General features: G+C 46.9%; 1 protein-coding gene across 1 annotated transcript; it reads left to right on the top strand.

The window, feature by feature from the left end:
- The first annotated feature begins 354 nt into the window (after nt 1-354).
- On the top strand, nt 355-20,685 carry WRAP53 (WD repeat containing antisense to TP53). The gene is made up of 11 exons (XM_073547054.1): nt 355-492; nt 894-2,083; nt 2,193-2,291; nt 10,468-10,576; nt 10,651-10,739; nt 18,611-18,701; nt 18,935-19,067; nt 19,185-19,393; nt 19,840-19,943; nt 20,036-20,170; nt 20,358-20,685. The coding sequence occupies exons 1-11, from the start codon at nt 478-480 to the stop codon at nt 20,527-20,529; spliced, it is 2,346 nt and encodes a 781-aa protein (XP_073403155.1). The 5' UTR covers nt 355-477; the 3' UTR covers nt 20,530-20,685.
- The last annotated feature ends 2,899 nt before the right edge of the window (nt 20,686-23,584 follow it).

Here is a 23,584-nt window from a genome sequence, read left to right as displayed (position 1 = left end):
ATAGGATTAGATACACGGCTCAGCAGTCAGTATCACACAGGAGGAGATTAGATACACGGCTCAGCAGTCAGTATCACACAGGATAGGATTAGATACCCAGGACACCTTGATGCATGACACATGGCATCTGATTTCCTAGTTGTCAGTACTTAGATGCTTTTCTATATGATTTACCGTAGATTTTCAGCTCACTGTATACACTGTATCTTTCCCAAAACAAACATGGCTGCTGAACGACTTCCGCCCTAAATTTAGAACATCCGTTGTAAAAATGACGTCAACCGACTGAGCCTTGTGATTGGTTAACTCTTTTCCCGCCCTCGCTCCAGAAGACACCGCCCCTTAGTTCTTATTCGCTGTTGTTTGAGCATGGCTCGCTGCTATTGGACGCTTGTTAGCCTCCTCCTGTGTCCTGCGCGCTGATTGGTCAGTGAGTGTGGTGGGCGGAAGTGTCTCCTGTGTAGCCTGGTGCTGCACATGGATCGTTTGCGGGTGAGTGACTGTAAGCTCCGCAGTGTCAGGTGTCTCCTCTGGGGACGTGTTTTGGTCACTGGCCGCAGACTCCATTCATGTAGTGAGGCATATTGAAATGGCCGCAGTGTGTGCTGACCTCAGTGATGGGTCCTCTGCCTGTAACCACCGTGCTGTGTGTTCACTGACACCAGGCAGAGTTCCTGAGAAGAGCAGTGACTGACATGCTAAAGGGGCGGGATTAACAATCCTGTGTCATTCATGGCAACCAATCATAGCTCAGCTCTCATTGTACAGAAGCTGTGTGGGAAAATGAAAGCTGCATTCTGATTGGTTGCTATGGGCAATACGAACCCTGTTCACAAATGAGGCCTAGATTTTGGGGTCTCGATGTCTCCCATTAACTTTGTGACTACTTACAGGTCGTGGTGAGCATGGACGAGGGAGAAGTCGTCAGTATGGAGGGACAGACAGAGGCGAATGTGGAGGAGGCCCCAGAGGTGGAGGACGGGCAGGCTGGAGAGGAGGCCGAGGCAACAGTGACCGAAGACCGAGCGAGGAGCATGGAGGAGACTCCAGAGCGTGTGATGAGGGAGGCCGGGCGGGCTGGAGAGGAGGCCGAGACGGCAGTGACCGGAGACCGAGCGAGGAGCATGGAGGAGACTCCAGAGCGTGTGATGAGGGAGGCCGGGCGGGCTGGAGAGGAGGCCGAGACGGCAGTGACCGAAGACCGAGCAAGGAGCATGGAGACTCCAGAGCGTGTGATGAGGGAGGCCGGGCGGGCTGGAGAGGAGGCCGAGACGGCAGTGACCGGAGACCGAGCGAGGAGCATGGAGGAGACTCCAGAGCGTGTGATGAGGGAGGCCGGGCGGGCTGGAGAGGAGGCCGAGACGGCAGTGACCGAAGACCGAGCAAGGAGCATGGAGGAGCCTCCAGAGCGTGTGATGAGGGAGGCCGGGCGGGCTGGAGAGGAGGCAGTGACCGAAGACCGAGCGAGGAGCATGGAGGAGAATCCAGAGCGTGTGATGAGGGAGGCCAGACGGGCCGGAGAGGAGGCCGAGACAGCAGTGACCGAAGACCGAGCGAGGAGCATGGAGGAGAATCCAGAGCGTGTGATGAGGGAGGCCAGGCGGGCCGGAGAGGAGGCCAGGCGGGCCGGAGAGGAGGCCGAGACAGCAGTGACCGAAGACCGAGCGAGGAGCATGGAGGAGAATCCAGAGCGTGTGGTGAGGGAGGCCGGGCGGGCTGGAGAGGAGGCCGAGACGGCAGTGACCGAAGACCGAGGGAGGTGCATGGAGAATAATCCGGAGCTTATCATGGGAGAGGCCGAGATGGCAGTGACTGAAGCGGGGAGTGCGGAGGAGGGTCTGAAGCTTGTCATGGGGGGGGCCGTGACAGCAGTGACCGAGGAGAGAGTGGGGAGCATAGAAGAGAGTCCAGATTGTCAGAGAGAGGAGTGTGGCGATGGCGTCAGTGACCCGGCCGAGGCCAATATGGAGGACGAGGAGCCCCCAACCAAGAAGTCCTGCCCAGAGCATACGGAGCCAGTGTGTGTCGAGTGCCGGGAGGAGCAAGAGGAGGCCACCCCTGAGACCCCCGAGGACATCAGCAGGTATGGAGGAGCTCCGTCCAGTGCTGTCATCCGGCTGTCCTAAACACATGATTGTGTCTGTTTCTGAGGAAGCTGAGTGACCTCCTATGGTCATGGTCTTCTCTTATAGGCCGGTGCAATACGAGTTCTCACAGCCGCCGTGGCCACTGACAGGAGCGTGGGCAGAGTATGGCGCCGTCCCTGAGAACTTCCTGAAAGGCTGCAAATGGTGAGTACTCATCTAAGGATATGTGGGGGGGAATGGGGCTCATCTAAGGATATGTGGGGGGGAGGGGGGCTCATCTAAGAATATGTGGGGGGGAGGGGGCTCATCTGTGGATACGAGTGGGTTCATCTGAGGACAAGTGGTGAGTGCTCATCTAAGGATATGTGGGGGGAGTGGGCTTATCTAAGGACACGTGGGTTGGGGGGCTCATCTAAGGATATGTGGGGGGGGAGTGGGCTCATCCTAAGGACACGTGAGGAGAGGGTGGGTCATCTAAGGACACATGGGGGGGGATGGTGCTCATCTAAGGACACGTGGGTTGGGGAGTGTTATGATTGAGTCACCGTAGGAGGCAGACACAAAAATAGAAGCTACGTCCAGAAAACCAGAGAAGTTGGCAACTATCAGATTGCAGACCCCTGAACCTGTAAACACAACTAGCAGTAGCCGTGGGGGGTTCCTACAATGCCTTAGACCCCTTGATCACAGCCGGAGCGCTAAATAGCCTAAAGACAGAAAAGGAAATCTAAACTGCCCCAGAGCAGACCCCAAAGTAAAAGGCAGTCCCCAACATATAATGACGGTGAAGCAAGATGAAAAAACACTCACACAGATAGAAAGATAGGCTGAGCAAACGATGGGGCCCAAGCTAGCTAAACAGAACAGGAAAGGAAGGTTGCTGTCTGCAATCTGCCAAAACCCTATCAAAGACAAAAGCCAACAAGCTGATATGAAAAAGACCCTGAAGCAGCTAGGCTTCAAAAACTAAATCAGCACTCAGGTATTTTCAGAACACAGAGCTAAAGGAATTCAGCACACCCCAGCAGGGAATGGCAGAAATCCAGAAAAGCAAAACAAAGTCTAAGCACAAATGCAATAAGCCGAGCAGAAAACTTAGCTTTAGAGGAGCAGGAATTCAGACTGGTCTCCAAGGATCCCACGGAGAAATCACCCCCAGGGAAGAAGGGCGTCGGCAGCCTTATATCCAGTCAGTAACTCCACTCAGCCAGTCATCATCATCAGACTCAGGTGTTTGATAATCAGGCTCACTACCTTTCTTTACCAGAAGAGGGAGTTCCTCGGGCCTCAGTAGTGAAGGGGAAAATGAACTCACAACAGTACCTCCCCCTTGAGGAGGGGTCACCGAACCCTCAACCACGCCACCAGGGTGATCAGGGTGAGCCCGATGAAAGGCACGCACCAATCTTTTGGCATGAATATCAGAGGCAGAGACCCAGGAATTATCCTCCTGACCATAACCCTTCCACTTAACCAAATACTGGAGTCTCCGTCTAGCCAGACGGGAATCCAGTACTCTCTCTACCTCATATTCCATGTTACCTTCAACCAATACAGGGTCTGGAGGTGCCACCCCCGGAACAACAGGTTCAACAAACCTCTTCAACAAAGATTTATGGAACACATTATGGATTTTAAATGTGACAGGAAGAGCCAAACGAAAAGAGACCGGATTAATAATCTCCAAAATCTTGTAAGGTCCAATAAATCTAGGCTTAAACTTAGGAGAATCCACCTTCATAGCAATATTTTTTGATGATAACCACACCATATCACCAACCTTAAACTGGGGACCAATGGTTCTATGTCGGTTGGAAAACCGCTGGGCCTTTTCCTGGGAGAGAGATAACTTATCCACCACTTGGTCCCAGATCTGGTGCATTCTCTCCACCACAGTGTCAACACCTGGGCAGGCAGAGGGCTCCACCTGCCCTGAAGAAAATCGAGGATGAAACCCAAAGTTACAAAAAAAAGGTGACATCAAAGTGGCAGAACTAGCTCTATTATTTAAAGCAAATTCGGCCAAGGGCAAAAATGAAACCCAATCATCCTGATCAGCAGAAATAAAACATCTCAAATATGACTCCAAGGTCTGGTTTGTTCTCTCTGTCTGCCCATTGGTCTGAGGGTGAAAAGCAGAGGAGAAGGACAACTGAATTCCCAGCTTGGAACAGAAAGTTCTCCAAAATCTAGACACAACTGGACTCCTCTGTCAGATACAATGTTCTCAGGAATCCCGTGCAAGCGAACCACCTGTTGTAAAAACAGGGGCACCAACTCAGAGGAAGACGGCAACTTAGGGAGTGGTACAAGATGAACCATCTTAGAGAACCTATCACAAATCACCCAAATAACAGTCATCCTTTGAGAGACAGGCATATCAGAGATGAAATCCATTGAAATATGGGTCCATGGCCTCTTGGGGACAGGCAAAGGCATCAACAGCCCACTAGAGCGAGAACACGATTTAGACCGGGAGCACGTCCCACAGGACTGCACAAAATTCCTGACATCACCAGACAAGGAGGGCCACCAAAAAGACCGACTCACCAGATCTCTAGTACCAAAAATACCTGGATGACCAGCCAAAGCAGAGCAATGAACTTCAGACATCACTCTCTTCTTCCACTAGTCAGGAACATGCAACTTTCCACTGGGACAACGCTCAGGTTTGTCCTCCTGGAACTCTTCCAGAGTACGTCTCAAATCGGGCGAGATGGCAAAAAGAACTACCCCTTCGCCTAAGATGGTAGCAGGCTTGGTCACCACAGGAGAATCAGCAAAGAAGCTCCTAGAGAGGGCGTCTGCCTTGACATTCTAAGTTCCAGGAAGAAAAGAAACCACAAAATCAAAACGTGTAAAAAACAAGGCCCACCTAGCCTGTCTAGGGTTCAAGCGCTTAGCCGACTCTAGGTAAATCAAATTCTTGTCGTCAGTGAGGACCACGACTTGATGCTTAGCTCCCTCCAACCAATGTCTCCACTCCTCAAATGCCCATTTCATGGCCAACAGTTCCCGATTCCCCACGTCGTAGTTACGTTCAGATGGAGAGAACTTTCGGGAAAAGAAAGCACAGGGATTCATTTTAGATGTTACAGGATCCTTTTGGGACAAAACAGCTCCTGCACCAATCTCAGAAGCATCCACCTCTACCTGGAATGGAAGTGAGACATCAGGTTGCCGCAAAACCGGGGCGGAGGTGAATCTTTGCTTCAGCTCCTGAAAGGAAGAAACCGCCTCCGGAGACCAATTTAATACATCAGCACCCTTCTTAGTCAAATCAGTCAATGGCTTGGCAATACTAGAAAATGTTGCTATAAATTTCCGATAAAAATTAGCAAAACCCAAAAACTTCTGGAGGGCCTTCAAAGAAGTGGGCTGAACCCAATCGTAAATGGCCTGTACCTTGGCCGGGTCCATTTCAATAGTTGACGGGGACAAAATAAATCCCAAAAAAGAAATCCTCTGTACTCCAAAAACGCATTTAGATCCTTTGACATACAGGGAATTCTCCCTCAAGATCCGGAACACAGTCCGAATATGTTCCACATGAGAATCCCAATCCTTGGAGAAGATCAAAATATCATCCAGATAGATAATCAAAAATTTATCGACAAAATCTCGGAAAATATCGTTCATGAAGCACTGGAAGACAGAAGGGGCATTAGTGAGCCCAAAAGGCATCACCAGGCACTCAAAATGTCCCTCCGGAGTATTAAACGCCGTCTTCCATTCATCCCCATGCTTAATGCGAATAAGATTATACGCCCCCCTGAGGTCAAGCTTGGTAAACCAGCAAGCACCTTTAACTCTGGAGAATAGATCAGAAATCAGGGGTAACGGATACTGATATTTAACAGTAATTTTGTTGAGGGCACGATAATCAATACAAGGTCTTAAAGATCCATCCTTTTTGGCTACAAAAAAAAACCCGGCACCTAAGGGTGACGAGGATGGTCTAATATGACCCTTCTCCAACGCCTCCTTAATATAGGATCGCATAGCCTCGTGCTCGGGTGCAGATAAATTGAAGAGCCGACCCTTGGGAAATTTACACCCCGGGCTCAGTTCAATTGCACAGTCATAACTCCTATGAGGAGGCAGAGATGCAGACTCATTCTCACTAAATTCATCATAAAAGTCCGCCAAATAATCAGGAACATCATGCGACTGAGGAGAGGTGGAAAATACCGGAGCCTCACTAAAGGCACACCAACAACCCCAACTCACCACAGACACAGATTTCCAATCCAAAACTGGATTATGAATTTGTAACCAGGGAAACCTCAGAACAATAGTATCATGCAGATTATGCAACACCAAAAATCTGCAATTTTCTTGATGGTCTGGGCCGACCCGCATTACCACCTGGGTCCAAAACTGAGGTTTATTTTTAGCCAAAGGAGTAGCATCAATCCCCCTCAAAGGGATAGGCATCTGCAGAGGTGTCATCGGAAATCCACAACGTTTAGCAAAATCCAAGTCCATTAGGTTTAGGGCTGCTCCCGAATCCACAAAAGCCTTGGCGGAAAATGTGGACAGGGAGCAGATCAGAGTAATAGCCAGAAGAAACTTAGGTTGAACACCACCAACAGAAAACGTGTGTGCAAAGCGTTTCTCTCGTTTAGGACAGACAGAAATAATATGCGAGGCATCTCCACAGAAAAAGCACAACTTATTACGCCTTCTGAACTCCTGACGCTGCTCTCTGGAAAAAACTCTATCACATTGCATAGGTTTAGACATTTGTTCAACAGGTGGCAACACCTCTCGTGCAGCTTTGCGTTCGCGCAAACGCCGATCAACCTCAATGGCTAATGACATAGAATCGTCAAGACCAGAGGGAACAGGAAATCCCACCATAGTATCTTTTACGGCTTCTGACAACCCCTTCCGAAAAAGAGCAGCCAAGGCATTATCATTCCAGGTAGTAAGTACTGCCCACTTTCGGAATTTTTGACAGCACAATTCTGCAGAATCACGACCCTGGTTCAATGCCAGCAGGGTCTTTTCAGCCTGATCAATGGCATTAGGTTCGTCATACAACAACCCCAAGGCCTGAAAAAATGCGTTCACATTAGTCAGAATAGGATCATCTGGTTTCAAAGAAAACGCCCAATCCTGGGGATCGCCACGCAGCAAAGAGATGACAATTTTAACCTGCAGCGCGGAGCTCCCTGACGAGTTAGGCTTCAAGGCAAAAAATAATTTACAATTATTTTTGAAATTCAAAAATTTAGACCGATCCCCAAAAAATACATCAGGTGTAGGAATCTTTGGTTCAGCAGCATGTGAATGAGCAAGGTAGGCGGAAATTCCCCGCACTTCCGCAGCGAGCTGCTCCACACGATCAGACAATTGCTTTATCTCCATTGAGAGAAAAAAAAATTCCCCCTACGGCCTCAGAGATATAGAGGAAAAAATATTCACACTTTTTTTTTTTTACAATTCTTTCCTGCTATTGAGTACCCTAGGATCTGCGGTATGGCGGGTGATTCTGTTATGATTGAGTTACCGTAGGAGGCAGACACAAAAATAGAAGCTACGTCCAGAGAAGTTGGCAACTATCAGATTGCAGACCCCTGAACCTATAAACACAACTAGCAGTAGCCGTGGGGGGTTCCTACGATGCCCTAGACCCCTCGATCACAGCCGGAGCGCTAAATAGCCTAAAGACAGAAAAGGAAATCTAAACTGCCCCAGAGCAGTCCCCAAAGTAAAAGGCAGCCCCCAACATATAATGACGGTGAAGCAAGATGAAAAAACACTCACACAGATAGAAAGATAGGCTGAGCAAACGATGGGGCCCAAGCTAGGTAAACAGAACAGGAAAGGAAGGTTGCAGTCTGCAATCTGCCAAAACCCTATCAAAGACAAAAGCCAACAAGCTGATATGAAAAAGACCCTGAAGCAGCTAGGCTTCAAAAACTAAATCAGCACTCAGGTATTTTCAGAAGACAGAGCTAAAGGAATTCAGCACACCCCAGCAGGGAATGGCAGAAATCCAGAAAAACAAAGTCTAAGCACAAATGCAAAAAGCCGAGCAGAAAACTTCGCTTTAGAGGAGCAGGAATTCAGACTGGTCTCCAAGGATCCCACGGAGAAATCACCCGCAGGGCAGAAGGGCGTCGGCAGCCTTATATCCAGTCAGTAACTCCACTCAGCCAGTCATCATCATCAGACTCAGGTGTTTGATAATCAGGCTCACTACCTTTCTTTACCAGAAGAGGGAGTTCCTCCGGCCTCAGTAGTGAAGGGGAAAATGAACTCACAACAGGGGAGGCTCATCTATGGATACGAGGGGGCTCATCTAAGGATATGTGGTGAGTGCTCATCTAAGGACGTGTGTGGGGGGGTATGATACCGGTCATGGGAAGTATTTGGGGGACTCCAGTAAAGTCGATGTGTGTCACCTCACTGCAGATCGCAGGGCTCACAGACCTCACTGGTGATATAGAAGGGTTAATGATTTGCCTTTAAATGCCTAACTGCCTTTAATTCTTCATTTGCCTTTCATTTATTCTTGTGATACTGCAGTTTTGGCTGTCTCCTCTTCAAGGGAAAAATGCTTCTTATCATATATGTTCTCAATAGTCAGCCACAACGTGTTCTGGGTACATTGTAAACAAGGTATGACCCTGAGGTGATGGTGGGGGCCACATGAGCTCCATATTGTTGTAAATGGTATAAAAGATTGCCTTGTATTTCATTACGTCAGATAAAGTGATTTGCCCACGGCCCTTGTGTGCAGTCTCTTTTGTCTCCAAGTGATTGTAAATTAAGGGCGTAAAACTCCTATTTCGGCCTCACTGGTGATCTGGAATATCTGACTTTGGTCAGAACGAAAACAGCTACAACACTAGTAGTGTCTGGTGGTGAGCTGGAGTTCCCCTTTAAGCCATGATCTGCTGGGAGCTTGATGCTGGCGCCTGGTGCACATATGTTTTGCCAAGTATTCAAAGGGATCGAAGGCGGTTTATTCTTTTTTTTACAAAAATTCAATGATTACAGAAAATAAGAAATAGTGTGAAATTGCGTACACTTTTGCATAATATACATTACAAAGATTAAGTACTTACATTATATACAGCACAAGAAAAACTTCACCAGGAAAGAGCATCATCTATCCATAACGTCAAGTGTGAGAAGCCAAACGGCGAGGACAGAGAATTCCTGGGGTATCCACACTATAGATCCACACGGGCGTCCCCTTCTGATCTATAGGTTACAGGCTTCTGTCTTAGCTGAAGTCTTCACTGGTTTATATCTTACACTTGGAAAAAAATGCTTGTGTAACCAAGTGTTCACAAGCTCTAACAAATTCTATTTGTCCAGTATAGTATCTTTCTTCTCAGTGGCCAGCTCTTCAGATGTCAGTCTACCCCGGACAAATATATCATCATATAAAACATGCCCAAAAGCTTCCTGGCAGGTGACACCGAAGAGTCTACCATAATACAAAGACTTACACACTTAATACTAATAAGACTTGTTTCTCACTAACATTAATCACACTGATAGCAGACTGCCGTAATTGGCTGGTACTATACACGTGTTCTCTCTGAACACTGGTAACAGACTAACATTAATCACTAGATGTCAAGAGAGTTACAGAGCTAATAAAAACTAGACTGTTACTGTCTAATATTTCTTTAAAAAGTCTTCATGGGATCCTCAGACAGGCTGTCTTAAAGGAGTCTCCAATGACAGGCTACCAATATGGGTTCCCGATGGTCATTTTACATTTTAGCCCTACAATCCACCCTTGACCATCGGGAAACCATATATCATTTATATACACTAACCATATCCCAGGGGAATAGCTTCAGCAGATAAACAACACATTGCTATAAGAGACGGAATACATTGTATACGACAACATAAAGCGATACAAACACAGATTATAGCAAGAATTACCTCTAGAATATAGCGTAAATAACCAAGATCAGGCAACCAGGAAAATAGCCAATCCCACCATTTACCATTACTTTGTATGGTGTGATCAATGTCATCATGTAACTGATCTATCTGAGACTGTAAGTCCTGACCATGATCTGCCAAATTAAAACAACACATGCCTTCAGATTCTTGACATCCATGGTGGTGTATTAATAACAAATAATCTATAGTTCCTCTATTCTGTAAGAGAACTTTTCGGTAACTTTGTATATCTAATAATATGTCTTCTAAGGCTCTCCTGGTAGCATTTATTGATCTAGCTACAAGGCAAGCTAATCTTACAGCCATAGCAGCATATGAGGCTATGACAGGAGAGCCTACCATCGTAAGGGCTTAGTTAGGAGTCTGGTAGGTGGAGTTCTGAGAACACTGGCCATTTACTTTGGATTTTACATAAAGTTTGTTGTGTTTTTCCCCCCAGGGCACCGGATGGATCCTGTCTATTAACCAACAGCGATGACAACATCCTGCGGATTTATAACCTCCCTCCGGAGCTGTACTCTGCTGAATGGGACCTGCTTCCGGAGATGGTACGACGTCTGGGGTGGAGCGCACGGTCACCTGCCATTGTGGCCCTGTACATTTACATTCCTCTTCTCTCCAGGGCCCGGTCCTCCGCATGTCAGAGGGTGACACCATTTACGATTATTGCTGGTTCCCGCTGATGAATTCTTGTGACCCGGCTTCCTGCTTGTAAGTGTCTTTATTTCGGAAAGTGTGAAGGACAAGTCCCGTAAGATACTGGGGGGAGGGTTCCCAGATCTGTGGGATGCTGGGGGAGGGGAGGTCCATAACTACGAGGCAGCTCATTCCGGAGAAATACTGGGTCTTGCTGAATACATTGGGGGCACAGCGTGGATTCGGCACTACTGGGTCGCTCTGCGCCGGTTCTGCCTTCCCTGTAGGGAAGGACAGGTGTGCATGTGGTTGTGTGAGGATACAGTTCTCCTGCGATCACTTCTACCTCCTTTTTCCCTTGTCTTCTTCACCTCCTTTGATCTGAATGGTCCCTACCTTGCATGTTCTTCCCATCACAAAGGTTTTTTCCTCCAGTGAGGACCTTTCTGAAAACCTCCATGCCTGAGGGTGATCCAATATCTATGCAACCTAGTGACTTTCATTTCTCCAATCCCTTTCTCCACTCCTTCTCCTCACCATTAGTCGCAAGGTGGCGTTTCTCCTAATTGAGGGAACTTTTGCCTGAGTGACCTCTCGTGCCACCAAATCTCTCCTCCACCATCTTCTCCGGAGCTTCTGCTGCGTTCAGGCCATTTCACAGTCCACATTCCTTGACAGATACAACAGATTTCTGGTAAGTGCCCCCTTGAGTTAGCCCTTTTTCTCTCTCGTTGCTAGCACCCTCTGCTTTTTTTTCCATCCATTAAAGCTTTATCAGGCTCAAGGCATAATGTACTCAACTTGGTAATCTCCCTTAGGAAGGTCCACCACAGGATCGGCAATTTATTCAGTCTGCGCTCACTCAAAAAACTTACGGATGGATTACCAGGTTACCTCTGATCTTACTACCTTAACCCCAAACCCAACGAGGACCCCTCTGTCCCCCTTTCTTACTCTTTAGTCAAGTCACTGCAACACTTTCCTTCTTAGAATACCACCAAGGTAGGAGCCACCTGTAAGCATATCGCCCCTAGGGTCCTGCAAGGACAGCAGTCATCTTCAACTTTTATAAACCACTCTTGGACTATAGCGAGTCTTCAGGGGTCTCCTCCGACTGAGTCTAAGCTGAATGTTGAGCTGGCCTCAGCAATGTAGACCTGCAGACTTCACCCAAGCAGTAAGGGAAACTTGCCACTCTCTATGGCAAAGACGAATCCATCTCTCCTTCCCAAGAGTTGGTGTTCTTTTTAACATAGTCAGGTTTCTCAACCAGAAGGACTTTGGTGACTTTCAAAGAATGGAAGCACCTATCAACTAAGTGGTTTGAAATTCGCTTTCTTTTGGTTTCCATGGTGGTCCACTGCGGTCTCTGACCTACACCTCACTAAGGCCACCACTGTGCTCCTTTTCTACATGGTAGCCCTTCATTTTATTGCTGCTAACTTCTCCATTTGGCTCAGGTCAAGGCCACCAGCATACAGGGAAGCTCTCACCGGCCTTACTTTAATTGGAAGTAGACTTTCTCTTCTGAAGAAGATATTTTCAGATGCTACTGGCAAAAAAAAGTTGCCGCTTTTGCCAGAACCTTAAAAAAGTTTAGTTTTTTTCCCCCGATTGTTTCTCCGACAGTGGTAAGAATACCTCTTGCCCTTCTTACTCGAGTAGTCTGTCATTGAAGTCTAATCCGGGGCGGCACGGTGGCTCAGCTGGGGTCCTGGGTTCGAATCCCACCAAGGACAACATCTGCAAGGAGTTTGTATGTTCTCCCCGTGTTTGCGTGGGTTTCCTCCGGGTACTCCGGTTTCCTCCCACATTCTAAAGTCATACTAATAGGGAATTTAGATTGTGAGCCCCATCGGGGACAGCGATGAAAATGTGTGCAAACTGTAAAGCGCTGCGGAATATGTTAGCACTATATAAAAATATTATTTATTATTATTAATCCCTACTGGGACACTTGGTCAAAGAACACCAAGCACTCCAGTCTTTGTATGTTTCTTATCATGAAGGTTTTCCCCAACTTGAGCCTTTCCCTGTGTGGTACCTGCCATCACCATTCACCATCACCATTCACCTGCTGAATGCCTCATATTAAGAGGAGGGTCTGTCCGGTCTTCGTATGAGCCTGGACTTTCTACAGTTGTCTCATTCTGTCCAACACATGGATTTTCCTGGAAATGTTTCTCATCACTCGTTTTGGCATAGTCCTTTTTCTTTTCCACTCTCACGATTCTTTCATTTAGTCCTTACTGGATTTTGTCCTCAATCTTGATACCCATGGTGAGCAGATTTCTGTCTCTTCCATCCTTGTTCAGTGCACTTTACACATCCATTTGTGATTTAAGACTTTCAGTCCAGCCCATACCAGCTTCTGGTAGAGCCTCCAAACCTTCACCTGGTCCTGGACTTCTTACAGGCCTCTCCATACCAACACCTCTGTGGGTAACCAACAGGGCGGCTTCGCTCTGGGTGACCACTTGGCCTCGGGGTCTCGCTCTTGGTGACCACCGGGCCGCGGGGTCTCGCTCTTGGTGACCACCGGGCCACAGGGTTTCGTGACAGTGCAAATATTATCTGTCTGTTCCATTCCCATACTTGTAGCCTTTCTTGGATCTGGAGGAACTTTTTTCTCGTCTTTGTCCGTACCAGACATCTCCTGCTTTGATTCTTTATTTCTGGTCCCTGACAGGCTTCCTGGGCTGCTTATTGTGTGACCATTTCCCTGCCCAAGTCCTGCTCCTAGCGGTGGTTTGTACCCGTGCTCGTGTGTCCTCCATGTCTTCAGCAAGAATTGATTTACGGGAGGTTCAAAAGCTTTTTTTTTTTTTTTTTTTTTCCTTTCACCCATTGACTTGGATATGGGAAGGAGCAGCCACAATAAAACCTGCAGTGACCTGGAGGTGGCGCTCTTCTACCTAATGATTCATGTGCAACCTGGAACTGTGCGGAGGGAAAAACCGTTTGCTCCTGTCAGTGGCCATGTGACCCCGTATTAGGACCCCATGTCTGCTTACTGTCGGTGACTGGTGCTACACTACTTCGCTTGGGATTTGTGACATTGTATCCGCGTACAATCCCCTGTACTGTCTGTTATACTGACTATCAGGGCTGTGGAGTCGGTAAGCCAAACCTGCGACTCCGACTCCTCAATTTCCCTTACACCGACTCCGACTCCCACATATATTGCTTATATTTAAGTGAAAAATTTATTGTAGTACAATGTGAACATCAGACATTTAATCATTTTTATGATACAATAATCAAGATATTTAGAATATAATATATATTTATTGGAATACAACTTTAGAACACAGAAAACTGTAATAAATTGTAAATATGTAATACACTGTATAATATCGATTACATATATACAGTACAGACCAAAAGTTTGGACACACCTTCTCAGTCAAAGAGTTTTCTTTTATTTTCATGACTATGAAAATTGTAGCTTCACTCTGAAGGCATCAAAACTATGAATTATCACATGTGGAATTATATAATTAACAAAAAAGTGTGAAACAACTGAAAATATGTCTTATATTCTAGGTTCTTCAAAGTAGCCACCTTTTGCTTTGATTACTGCTTTGCACACTCTTGGCATTCTCTTGATGAGCTTCAAGAGGTAGTCACCGGAAATGGTCTTCCAACAGTCTTGAAGGAGTTCCCAGAGATGCTTAGCACTTGTCGGCCCTTTTGCCTTCACTCTGCAGTCCAGCTCACCCCAAACCATCTCGATTGGGTTCAGGTCTGGTGACTGTGGAGACCAGGTCATCTGGCGTAGCACCCCATCACTCTCCTTGGTCAAATTGCCCTTACACAGCCTGGAGGTGTGTTTGGGGTCATTGTCCTGTTGAAAAATAAATGCTGGTCCAACTAAACACAAACCGGATGGAATAGCATGCCGCTGCAAGATGCTGTGGTAGCCATGCTGGTTCAGTATGCCTTCAATTTTGAATAAATCCCCAACAGTGTCACCAGCAAAGCACCCGCACACCATCACACTTCCTCCTCCGTGCTTCACGGTGGGAACCAGGCATGTAGAGTCCATCCGTTCACCTTTTCTGCGTCGCACAAAGACACGGTGGTTGGAACCAAAGATCTCAAATTTGGACTCATCAGACCAAAGCACAGATTTCCACTGGTCTAATGTCCATTCCTTGTGTTCTTTAGCCCAAACAAGTCTCTTCTGCTTGTTGCCTGTCCTTAGCAGTGGTTTCCTAGCAGCTATTTTACCATGAAGGCCTGCTGCACAAAGTCTCCTCTTAACAGTTGTTGTAGAGATGTGTCTGCTGCTAGAACTCTGTGTGGCATTGACCTGGTCTCTATTCTGAGCTGCTGTTAACTTGCGATTTCTGAGGCTGATGACTCGGATGAACTTATCCTCTGCAGCAGAGGTGACTCTTGGTCTTCCTTTCCTGGGGCGGTCCTCATGTGATCCAGTTTCTTTGTAGCGCTTGATGGTTTTTGCCACTGCACTTGGGGACACTTTCAAAGTTTTCCCAATTTTTTGGAGTGACTGACCTTCATTTCTTAAAGTAATGATGGCCACACGTTTTTCTTTACCCAGCTGCTTTTTTCTTGCCATAATACAAATTCTAACAGTCTATTCAGTAGGACGATCAGCTGTGTATCTACCAGACTTCTGCACAACACAACTGGTGGTCCCAACCTCATAAGGCAGGAAATCCCACTTATTAAACCTGACAGGGCACACCTGTGAAGTGAAAACCATTTCCGGTGACTACCTCTTGAAGCTCATCAAGAGAATGCCAAGAGTGTGCAAAGCAGAAATCAAAGCAAAAGACATATTTTCAGTTGTTTCACACTTTTTTGTTAATTATATAATTCCACATGTGGTAATTCATAGTTTTGATGCCTTCAGAGTGAATCTACAATTTTCATAGTCATGAAAATAAAGAAAACTTTTTGAATGAGGTGTGTCCAAACTTTTGGTCTGTACTGTGTGTGTGTGTGTGTTTTTTTATATATATATATATATACATACACACACACATACACACAGTTGTGGCCAAAAGTATTGACACCCCTGCAATTCTGTCAGATAATACTCAGTTTCTTCCTGAAAATGATTGCAATCACAAATTATTTGGTATTATTATCTTCATTTAATTTGTCTTAAAGGTAAAAACACAAAAGAGAATGAAGCAAAAAGCGAAACATTGATCATTTCACACACAACTCCAAAAATGGGCCAGACAAAAGTATTGGCACCCTCAGCCTAATACTTGGTTGCACAACCTTTAGCCAAAATAACTGCGACCAACCGCTTCCGGTAACCATCAATGAGTTTCTTACAATGCTCTGCTGGAATTTTAGACCATTCTTCTTTGGCAAACTGCTCCAGGTCCCTGATATTAGAAGGGTGCCTTCTCCAAACTGCCATTTTTAGATCTCTCCACAGGTGTTCTATGGGATTCAGGACTGCACTCATTGCTGGCCACCTTAGAAGTCTCCAGTGCTTTCTCTCAAACCATTTTCTAGTGCTTTATGAAGTGTGTTTTGGGTCATTGTCCTGCTGGAAGACCCATGACCTCTGAGGGGAGACCCAGCTTTCTCACACTGGGACCTACATTATGCTGCAAAATTTGTTGGTAGTCTTCAGACTTCATAATGCCATGCACACGGTCAAGCAGTCCAGTGCCAGAGGCAGCAAAGCAACCCCAAAACATCAGGGAACCTCCGCCATGTTTGACTGTAGGGACCGTGTTCTTTTCTTTGAATGCCTCTTTTTTTCTCCTGTAAACTCTATGTTGATGCCTTTGCCAAAAAGCTCTACTTTTGTCTCATCTGACCAGAGAACATTCTTCCAAAACGTTTTAGGCTTTTTCAGGTAAGTTTTGGCAAACTCCAGCCTGGCTTTTTTATGTCTCTGGGTAAGAAGTGGGGTCTTCCTGGGTCTCCTACCATACAGTCCCTTTTCATTCAGATGCCGACGGAGAGTACGGGTTGACACTGTTGTACCCTCGGACTGCAGGGCAGCTTGAACTTGTTTGAATGTTAGTGGAGGTTCTTTATCCAACATCCGCACAATCTTGCGTTGAAATCTCTTGTCAATTTTTCTTTTCCGGCCACATCTAGGGAGGTTAGCCACAGTGCCATGGGCTTTACACTTCTTGATGACACTGCGCACGGTAGACACAGGAACATTCAGGTCTTTGGAGATGGACTTGTAGCCTTGAGATTGCTCATGCTTCCTCACAATTTGGTTTCTCAAGTCCTCAGACAGTTCTTTGGTCTTCTTTCTTTTCTCCATGCTCAATGTGGTACACACAAGGACACAGGACAGAGGTTGAGTCAACTTTAATCCATGTCAACTGGCTGCAAGTGTGATTTAGTTATTGCCAACACCTGTTAGGTGCCACAGGTAATTACAGGTGCTGTTAATTACATAAATTAGAGAAGCATCACATGATTTTTCGAACAGTGCCAATACTTTTGTCCACCCTCTTTTTTATGTTTGGTGTGGAATTATATCCAATTTGGCTTTAGGACAATTCTTTTTGTGTTTTTTCATTTAAGACAAATTAAATGAAGATAATACCAAAGAATTTGTGTTTGCAATCATTTTCAGGAAGAAACTGAGTATTATCTGACAAAATTGCAGGGGTGTCAATACTTTTGACCACAACTGTGTGTGTGTATGTGTATATATATATATATATATATATATATATATATATATACAACGACAAAGCAAAGTCCAGCAATAACGTGAGCAATCCAGGATGCTGTTAAAAATTTTTTTCTTTTTATTCATAAATCCATTAAAATGCAATGGTCCAAGCAGTTCAAAACAGCAATAACGCAGGAAAGTCGTGCAGATAGGACTACGCGAATTCTGGACCGTGAAGAAGGCGGGTTCTACCGCTGAAACGCGTAGTCCTATCTGCATGACTTTCCTGCGTTATTGCTGTTTTGAACTGCTTGGACCACTGCATTTTAATGGATTTATGAATAAAAAGAAAAAATTTTTTAACAGCATCCTGGATTGCTCACGTTATTGCTGGACTTTGCTTTGTCGTTGTTCACATTTGTATGGATGGACTCCTACATCCAGATCCGGGCACAACGGAGTTAACCAGGTCATCTGAGGTTCCAGGTGGTTCACAGGAGTGAGCTGGTCTACATTGTTGGGGATATATATATATATATATATATATATATATATATATATCACTATGACTTATCTCAGCTAAGACAAAGCCTAGATCCTCAGACTACATTCACACCATGGGCGTAGCCGAGATCAAACCTGGGGGGGAAGAACCTCATACTGCACACCTCAGCTGCTGCAGAACCTCATACTGCACACCCCAACACTTGAAAATAAAGCCTGCACCTTAAGATGTGGTGAATGCAGTCTATTTATTCCAACTATCAACTTATGTTGATGTGTTACTGAAGACGAGCAATGCCTGTCCTGGGCGTCCTTTTGGGCAGCTATGAGGTGTACCTGACTGGTGCTAAAAAAAAAGGAGTGTTAGTCTGTGTACTACCCGGTTTTTATCCTTTTTGGTGGAGATGAGATATGGATAGACAGATATGGATAAATGGATATATAGATAGAGCTGATTTCTAATCTGCTTTTGCTATTGAAAACATTGAGCTCAAAAACCTTTCAGGTGATGCGGTTTTTTAAAAAGCTGATCTGCTTTTGCAGCTGAAAAACGAATCCTCAAAAAACGCAGCAAAAACGCTGTGTGTGAATGTAGCCTTAGATCAGGAATAGAACAGCCATTTATAGGACATTTCATAACTTTCCCAAATTCCTATGAAAAAATATTCAGTACATTCTGCATTGAATTACTGTACCCAATTTATTATATATTTTAGGAGTCGGTCCATTTTATACCGACTCCACCAAAATGAGCTCCGACTCCACGACTCCGACTCCACAGCCCTGCGTAACTATAATATCTCCGCAGTGTCGCCAGCAGCAGCCGAGACAACCCCATCCATGTGTGGGACGCCTTCACTGGAGACCTCAGGGCGTCATACCGGGCCTACAATCATCTGGTACGTTCCACCGGCGGTATCACCCTGCAGGGGGAGAAGCTTCTTAGCGCCTCCTGTCTGTTGCCCTGCAGGGGAGGAGACTCGTAGGTCCGCCTGTCGCTCGCCTTGCAGGGGGAGGAGCGTCTTAGCTCCTCCTGTCTGTCGCCCTGCAGGGGGCGGAGACTTGTAGCTCCTCCTGTATCTCGCAGGGTCATATCTTTGCTGTATAATGTCTGCTCTCTCGTCTTCCTCAGGATGAGCTGTCCGCCGCGCACTCCTTGTGTTTCTCACCTGATGGGTCTCTGCTGTTTTGCGGGTTTGATAAGATGGTTCGGGTGTTTGACACGTCCCGGCCCGGCAGAGACTGTGAATGTCGCCCCACTTTCCGTAAGTGTTTTTTCTGACCGTGGGTGGAGGCTGTGATGGCGGTCGTACGAGGCGTCTCCCAGCCTCTGGTAATATGGCCTCTGCCTGCATAATGCCTAATCTCCTGTGGTCCTGCAGAGAAGAAGCTGGGGCAGCCGGGGATCATCTCCTGTGTGGCCTTCAGCCCCGCTCAGGACATCTACGCCTGCGGCTCCTACTCCCGGTGTCTGGGCCTCTACTCCTACCAGGAGGGGGTGGCGCTCGCCGTCCTGCACGGCCCCGTCGGAGGCGTCACCCACCTGCTCTTCTCTGCCGACGGGCGCTGCGTGTTCTCCGGAGGCCGAAAGGTAAATTATTATCTTCTTAGAGGGATTAGTGACTTAAATGTGCATCAGATTCTGGTGTCCCTTTAAGTGTCGTCTATTGTTCCCTGTGATCAGCCACGTTAGCAGAGGGTCACCGTAGTCACCTCTCCTGCATTCTGAAGTGGCTGATAACAGGGGACAATAGATTGCACTCACCCTGCATTCTTCTGCTCTGTGTTATCAGCCATTACAGGCTTTACTGAAGCTGACTTTTATTTTACCTTCCTTAGTCTATTTCCCGCTGTTATCAGCCATATCCTGCCCTCTCTATATATACTGCTCCTCATATAATGCTGCTGCACTATTATAAGCTTTAGGGTTACCAGCCCTTTAAGAATGACATGGCATCCGTATCTAGTTTAAAGGGCCGGTACCCATAAATTTGTCTATAATGGCACTGGGCAGGTATTAATAGTGGCCCCTTGCAGGACCCCGAGATCTTGTGCTGGGACGTCCGTCACCCCGGCAAGGTGCTGACCTCCCTGAGACGCAACGTCACCACCAACCAGAGGATGTACTTTGACATGGAAAGGTGAATGCTGGCTCCGCACCTTTGGACTAATTGCTCGCAGTCACTGCTGATCATGTCATTAATATGTCCAGATCATCACCTCCTCCTCACAGCTCCGGCCGATACCTGATCAGTGGGGACACGCAGGGGGTGGTCTCTGTCTGGGACATGACATCACCCCCCGAAGACGGCGTATTACTACCAGCGCTGCAATTCCAGGCACAGAAGGACTGCGTTAATGGCATCAGGTTAGACCGTTTAGGCCGCCGCTATACCGGCCCTTTAATTATGCACATTTTTGTGAAAAAAAAAATATAGAAATAATTCCCATATTAACCAGTAGGGGTCAGGAGTGATCACGTTATCTTTTTGTAAGCTCTGCTTGCTGTCAGGGACCCGCAGCAATAACTGATCATTTTTCTGTCCCTGCCGTAGCCTTCACCCATCTCTACCGATCCTGGCAACCACATCCGGACAGCGGAGGTTCCCAGAGTCGGAAGATAGCGAAGACGAGTCCCCACAGGAGGCGACGGCGAAGAGCAGCAGCGCTGGAGAAAACGCTCTGCAGCTCTGGTGGTGCGGAGGCGGCAGCAGTGACGCCAAATAGATGGGCAGCCGTCGGGACTATGACGGCGTGCTGTCAGATGGGGAGGGCCGCAGTTTTCCCTATAGACTGCTCTGTAACTTATATCTTGTACATAGATATCCCTGTATATATTTTATACTTTGTGTACGGCCTGATCGCAATAAAGGCTCCAAAACAGTTGTATCGTGCCTACTGCTATGTGGGATCGGGGCAGGAATCGTGAGATCGACGGGATCAGATGTCACCCTACTATGGTCTCACCTGGAGCAAAACGTCAGCGCCATCTCCATATTGACAGCTGGGGAGCAGTGTATTCTGCAGCCTCCCCACCAGGGGGCAGCATGAGGCCAAGCACCACAATTTGCACTCCTGGTACCATCACCAGACCCCCGAAGTGAGGGACAGGCACAGATAAGGCAATTTTAGTCAAAAATTATAGGCAACTCACTTGCCATAAACTTAGTTGCAATCACATACCACTGCAACTTGTCCTCAACTTATCTGAAACTGTTGCGCAATATACAGTGGGGGGAAAACAGTATTTAGTCAGCCCCCAATTGTGCAAGTTCTCCCCCTTATAAAGATGAGAGAGGCCTGTAATTGACATCATAGGTAGACCACAACTATGAGAGTCACAATGAGAAAACAAATCCAGAAAATCACCTTGTCTGATTTGGTAAGCTTTATTTGAAAATTATGGTGGAAAATAAGTATTTGGTCATTAACTTCTCAATATTTTGTTACCGTATATACTCGAATATAAGTCGAGTTTTTCAGCCCCCTTTTTGGGCTGAAAAAGACCCCCATCGAGTTATATTCGGGTCACGGTTCAAACTTACCTGGTCCCCGTTGTCTCCGCGGTCCCCGGTATGTGTCTGCGGGCCCCTGCAGCCTGTCAGTGTCCCGGCGGCGGCGTTACAAGTCGCTGCGCGCTGCTCTCTCCCGCCTTCCGTCTTCTGGCAGTGACGTACAGGAGGCGCGATGACGTGGATAGCACGCGCCCTCTGCCTGAGTCACTGAAGAGCCGGCAACGCTGTCAGTACGGTATATAGTGGGGTTTTTTTTGTTTTTTTGTTTTTAATTCCAGCAGGGGCAGCAGCAACATGATAGGATTACTGGTAATCCTATCACTTGGCCAATAAATTATCATGCATTGGAGCCACTATTACGGTACTCACTGTGCAGCATTTATGGGGGCATATGTTGTGCAGCATTACGGTACCTGTATTTGGGCCACCATTATTCACTGTGAAGCATTTATGGGGGCATATGTTGTGCAGCATTATGGTATTTGGGCCACCATTATTAACTGTGCAGCATTTATGGGGGCATATGTTGTGCAGCATTATGGTATTTGGGCCACCATTATTCACTGTGCAGCATTACTTTTATTTTTATCTATTTTTATTTTTGAAATTTACCAGTTTCTTCGGCAATTCCCACCCTAGGCTTATACTCGAGTCAATAAGTTTTCCCAGGTTTTTGAGGCAAAATTAGGGGGGTCGGCTTATACTCGGATCGACTTATACTCGAGTATATACGGTATATATCCTTTGTTGGCAATGACAGAGGTCAAACATTTTCTGTAAGTCTTCAAAAGGTTGGCACACACTGCTGGTGGTATGTTGGCCCATTCCTCCATGCAGATCTCCTCTAGAGCAGTGATGTTTGGGGTTGTCACTGGGCAACACGGACTTTTAAATCCCTCCAAAGGTTTTCTATGGGGTTGAGATCTGCAGACTGGCTAGGCCACTCCAGGACCTTCATATGCTCCTTACGAAGCCACTCCATCATTTCCCTGGCGGTGGCCTTGGGATCATTATCATGCTGAAAGAAACATCCACGTTTCATCTTCAATGCCCTTGCTGATGGAAGGAGGTTTGCACTCAAAATCTCACAATACATGGCCCCATTCATTCTTTCATGTACACGGATCATCCTGGTCCCTTTGCAGAGAAACGGCCCCAAAGCATGATGTCACCCCCATGCTTCACAGTAGGTATGGTGCTCTTTGGATGCAACTCAGCATTCTGTCTCCTCCAAACACGAGTTTTGTTTCTACCAAACAGTTCTACTTTGGTTTCATCAGACCATATGACATTCTCCCAATACTCTTCTGGATAATCCAAATGCTCTCTAGCACACTTCAGACGGGCCCAGGCATGTACTGGCTTAAGTAGGGGGACACATCCTGCACTACAGGATCTGAGTCCCTGGCGGCGTAGTGTGTTACTGATGGTAGCCTTTGTTATGGTGGTCGCAGCTCTATGCAGGTCATTTACTAGGTTCCCCCGTGTGGTTCTGGGATTTTTGCTCACCGTTCTTGTGATCATTTTGACCCCACGGGGTGAGATCTTGCGTGGAGCCCCAGATCGAGGGAGATTATCAGTGGTCTTGTAAGTCTTCCATTTTCTTGCTATTGCTTCCGCAGTTGATTTCATCACACCAAGCTGCTTGCCTATTGCAGATTCAGTCTTCCCAGCCTGGTCAAGCTACAATTTTGTTTCTGGTGTCCTTCAACAGCTCTTTGGTCTTCACCATAGTGGAGTTTGGAGTCAGACTGTTTGAGGTTGTGGACAGGTGTCTTTTATACTGATAACAAGGTCAAACAGCTGCCATTACTACAGGCAATGAGTGGAGGACAGAGGAACCTCTTAACCCCTTTCTGACATCAGACGTACTATCCTGTCCATGTGCCCTGGGCCAATTTGACCATGGACGAAATAGTACGCCTTGGTCATCGGCTGCGCACACAGGGTGGTGCGCGACCGATCGCAGCCGGGTGTCAGCTGATTCTGACAGCAGACTCCCGGCATTTTAACCCCCGGAATACTGCGATCGAACACTATTGCAGCATTCAGAGTGCAGGAAGAGGGCTGACAATTCCTTTGTTTTTGGATCGGAGACCCCACGGCATGACGCGGGGTCCCAATCGCTGCCATGTTAACCCGATGTGGTCATGACGACATCTTGGTTACCAGAGCTGAGAAACTTCCTGTCATGTGCCTTGCATGTCAGGAAGTCTCTCAGGTCAGTGCACAGAGAGCAGCGCTGACAGCTTCTGTAGCATGGGGAT

The sequence above is a fragment of the Dendrobates tinctorius genome, unplaced genomic scaffold, assembly GCF_039654945.1.
Source record: "Dendrobates tinctorius isolate UK_male_01 unplaced genomic scaffold, ASM3965494v1 ptg000151l, whole genome shotgun sequence".
NCBI lineage: Eukaryota > Metazoa > Chordata > Amphibia > Anura > Dendrobatidae > Dendrobates > Dendrobates tinctorius.
This window is presented reverse-complemented; position numbering and strand designations above follow the sequence as displayed.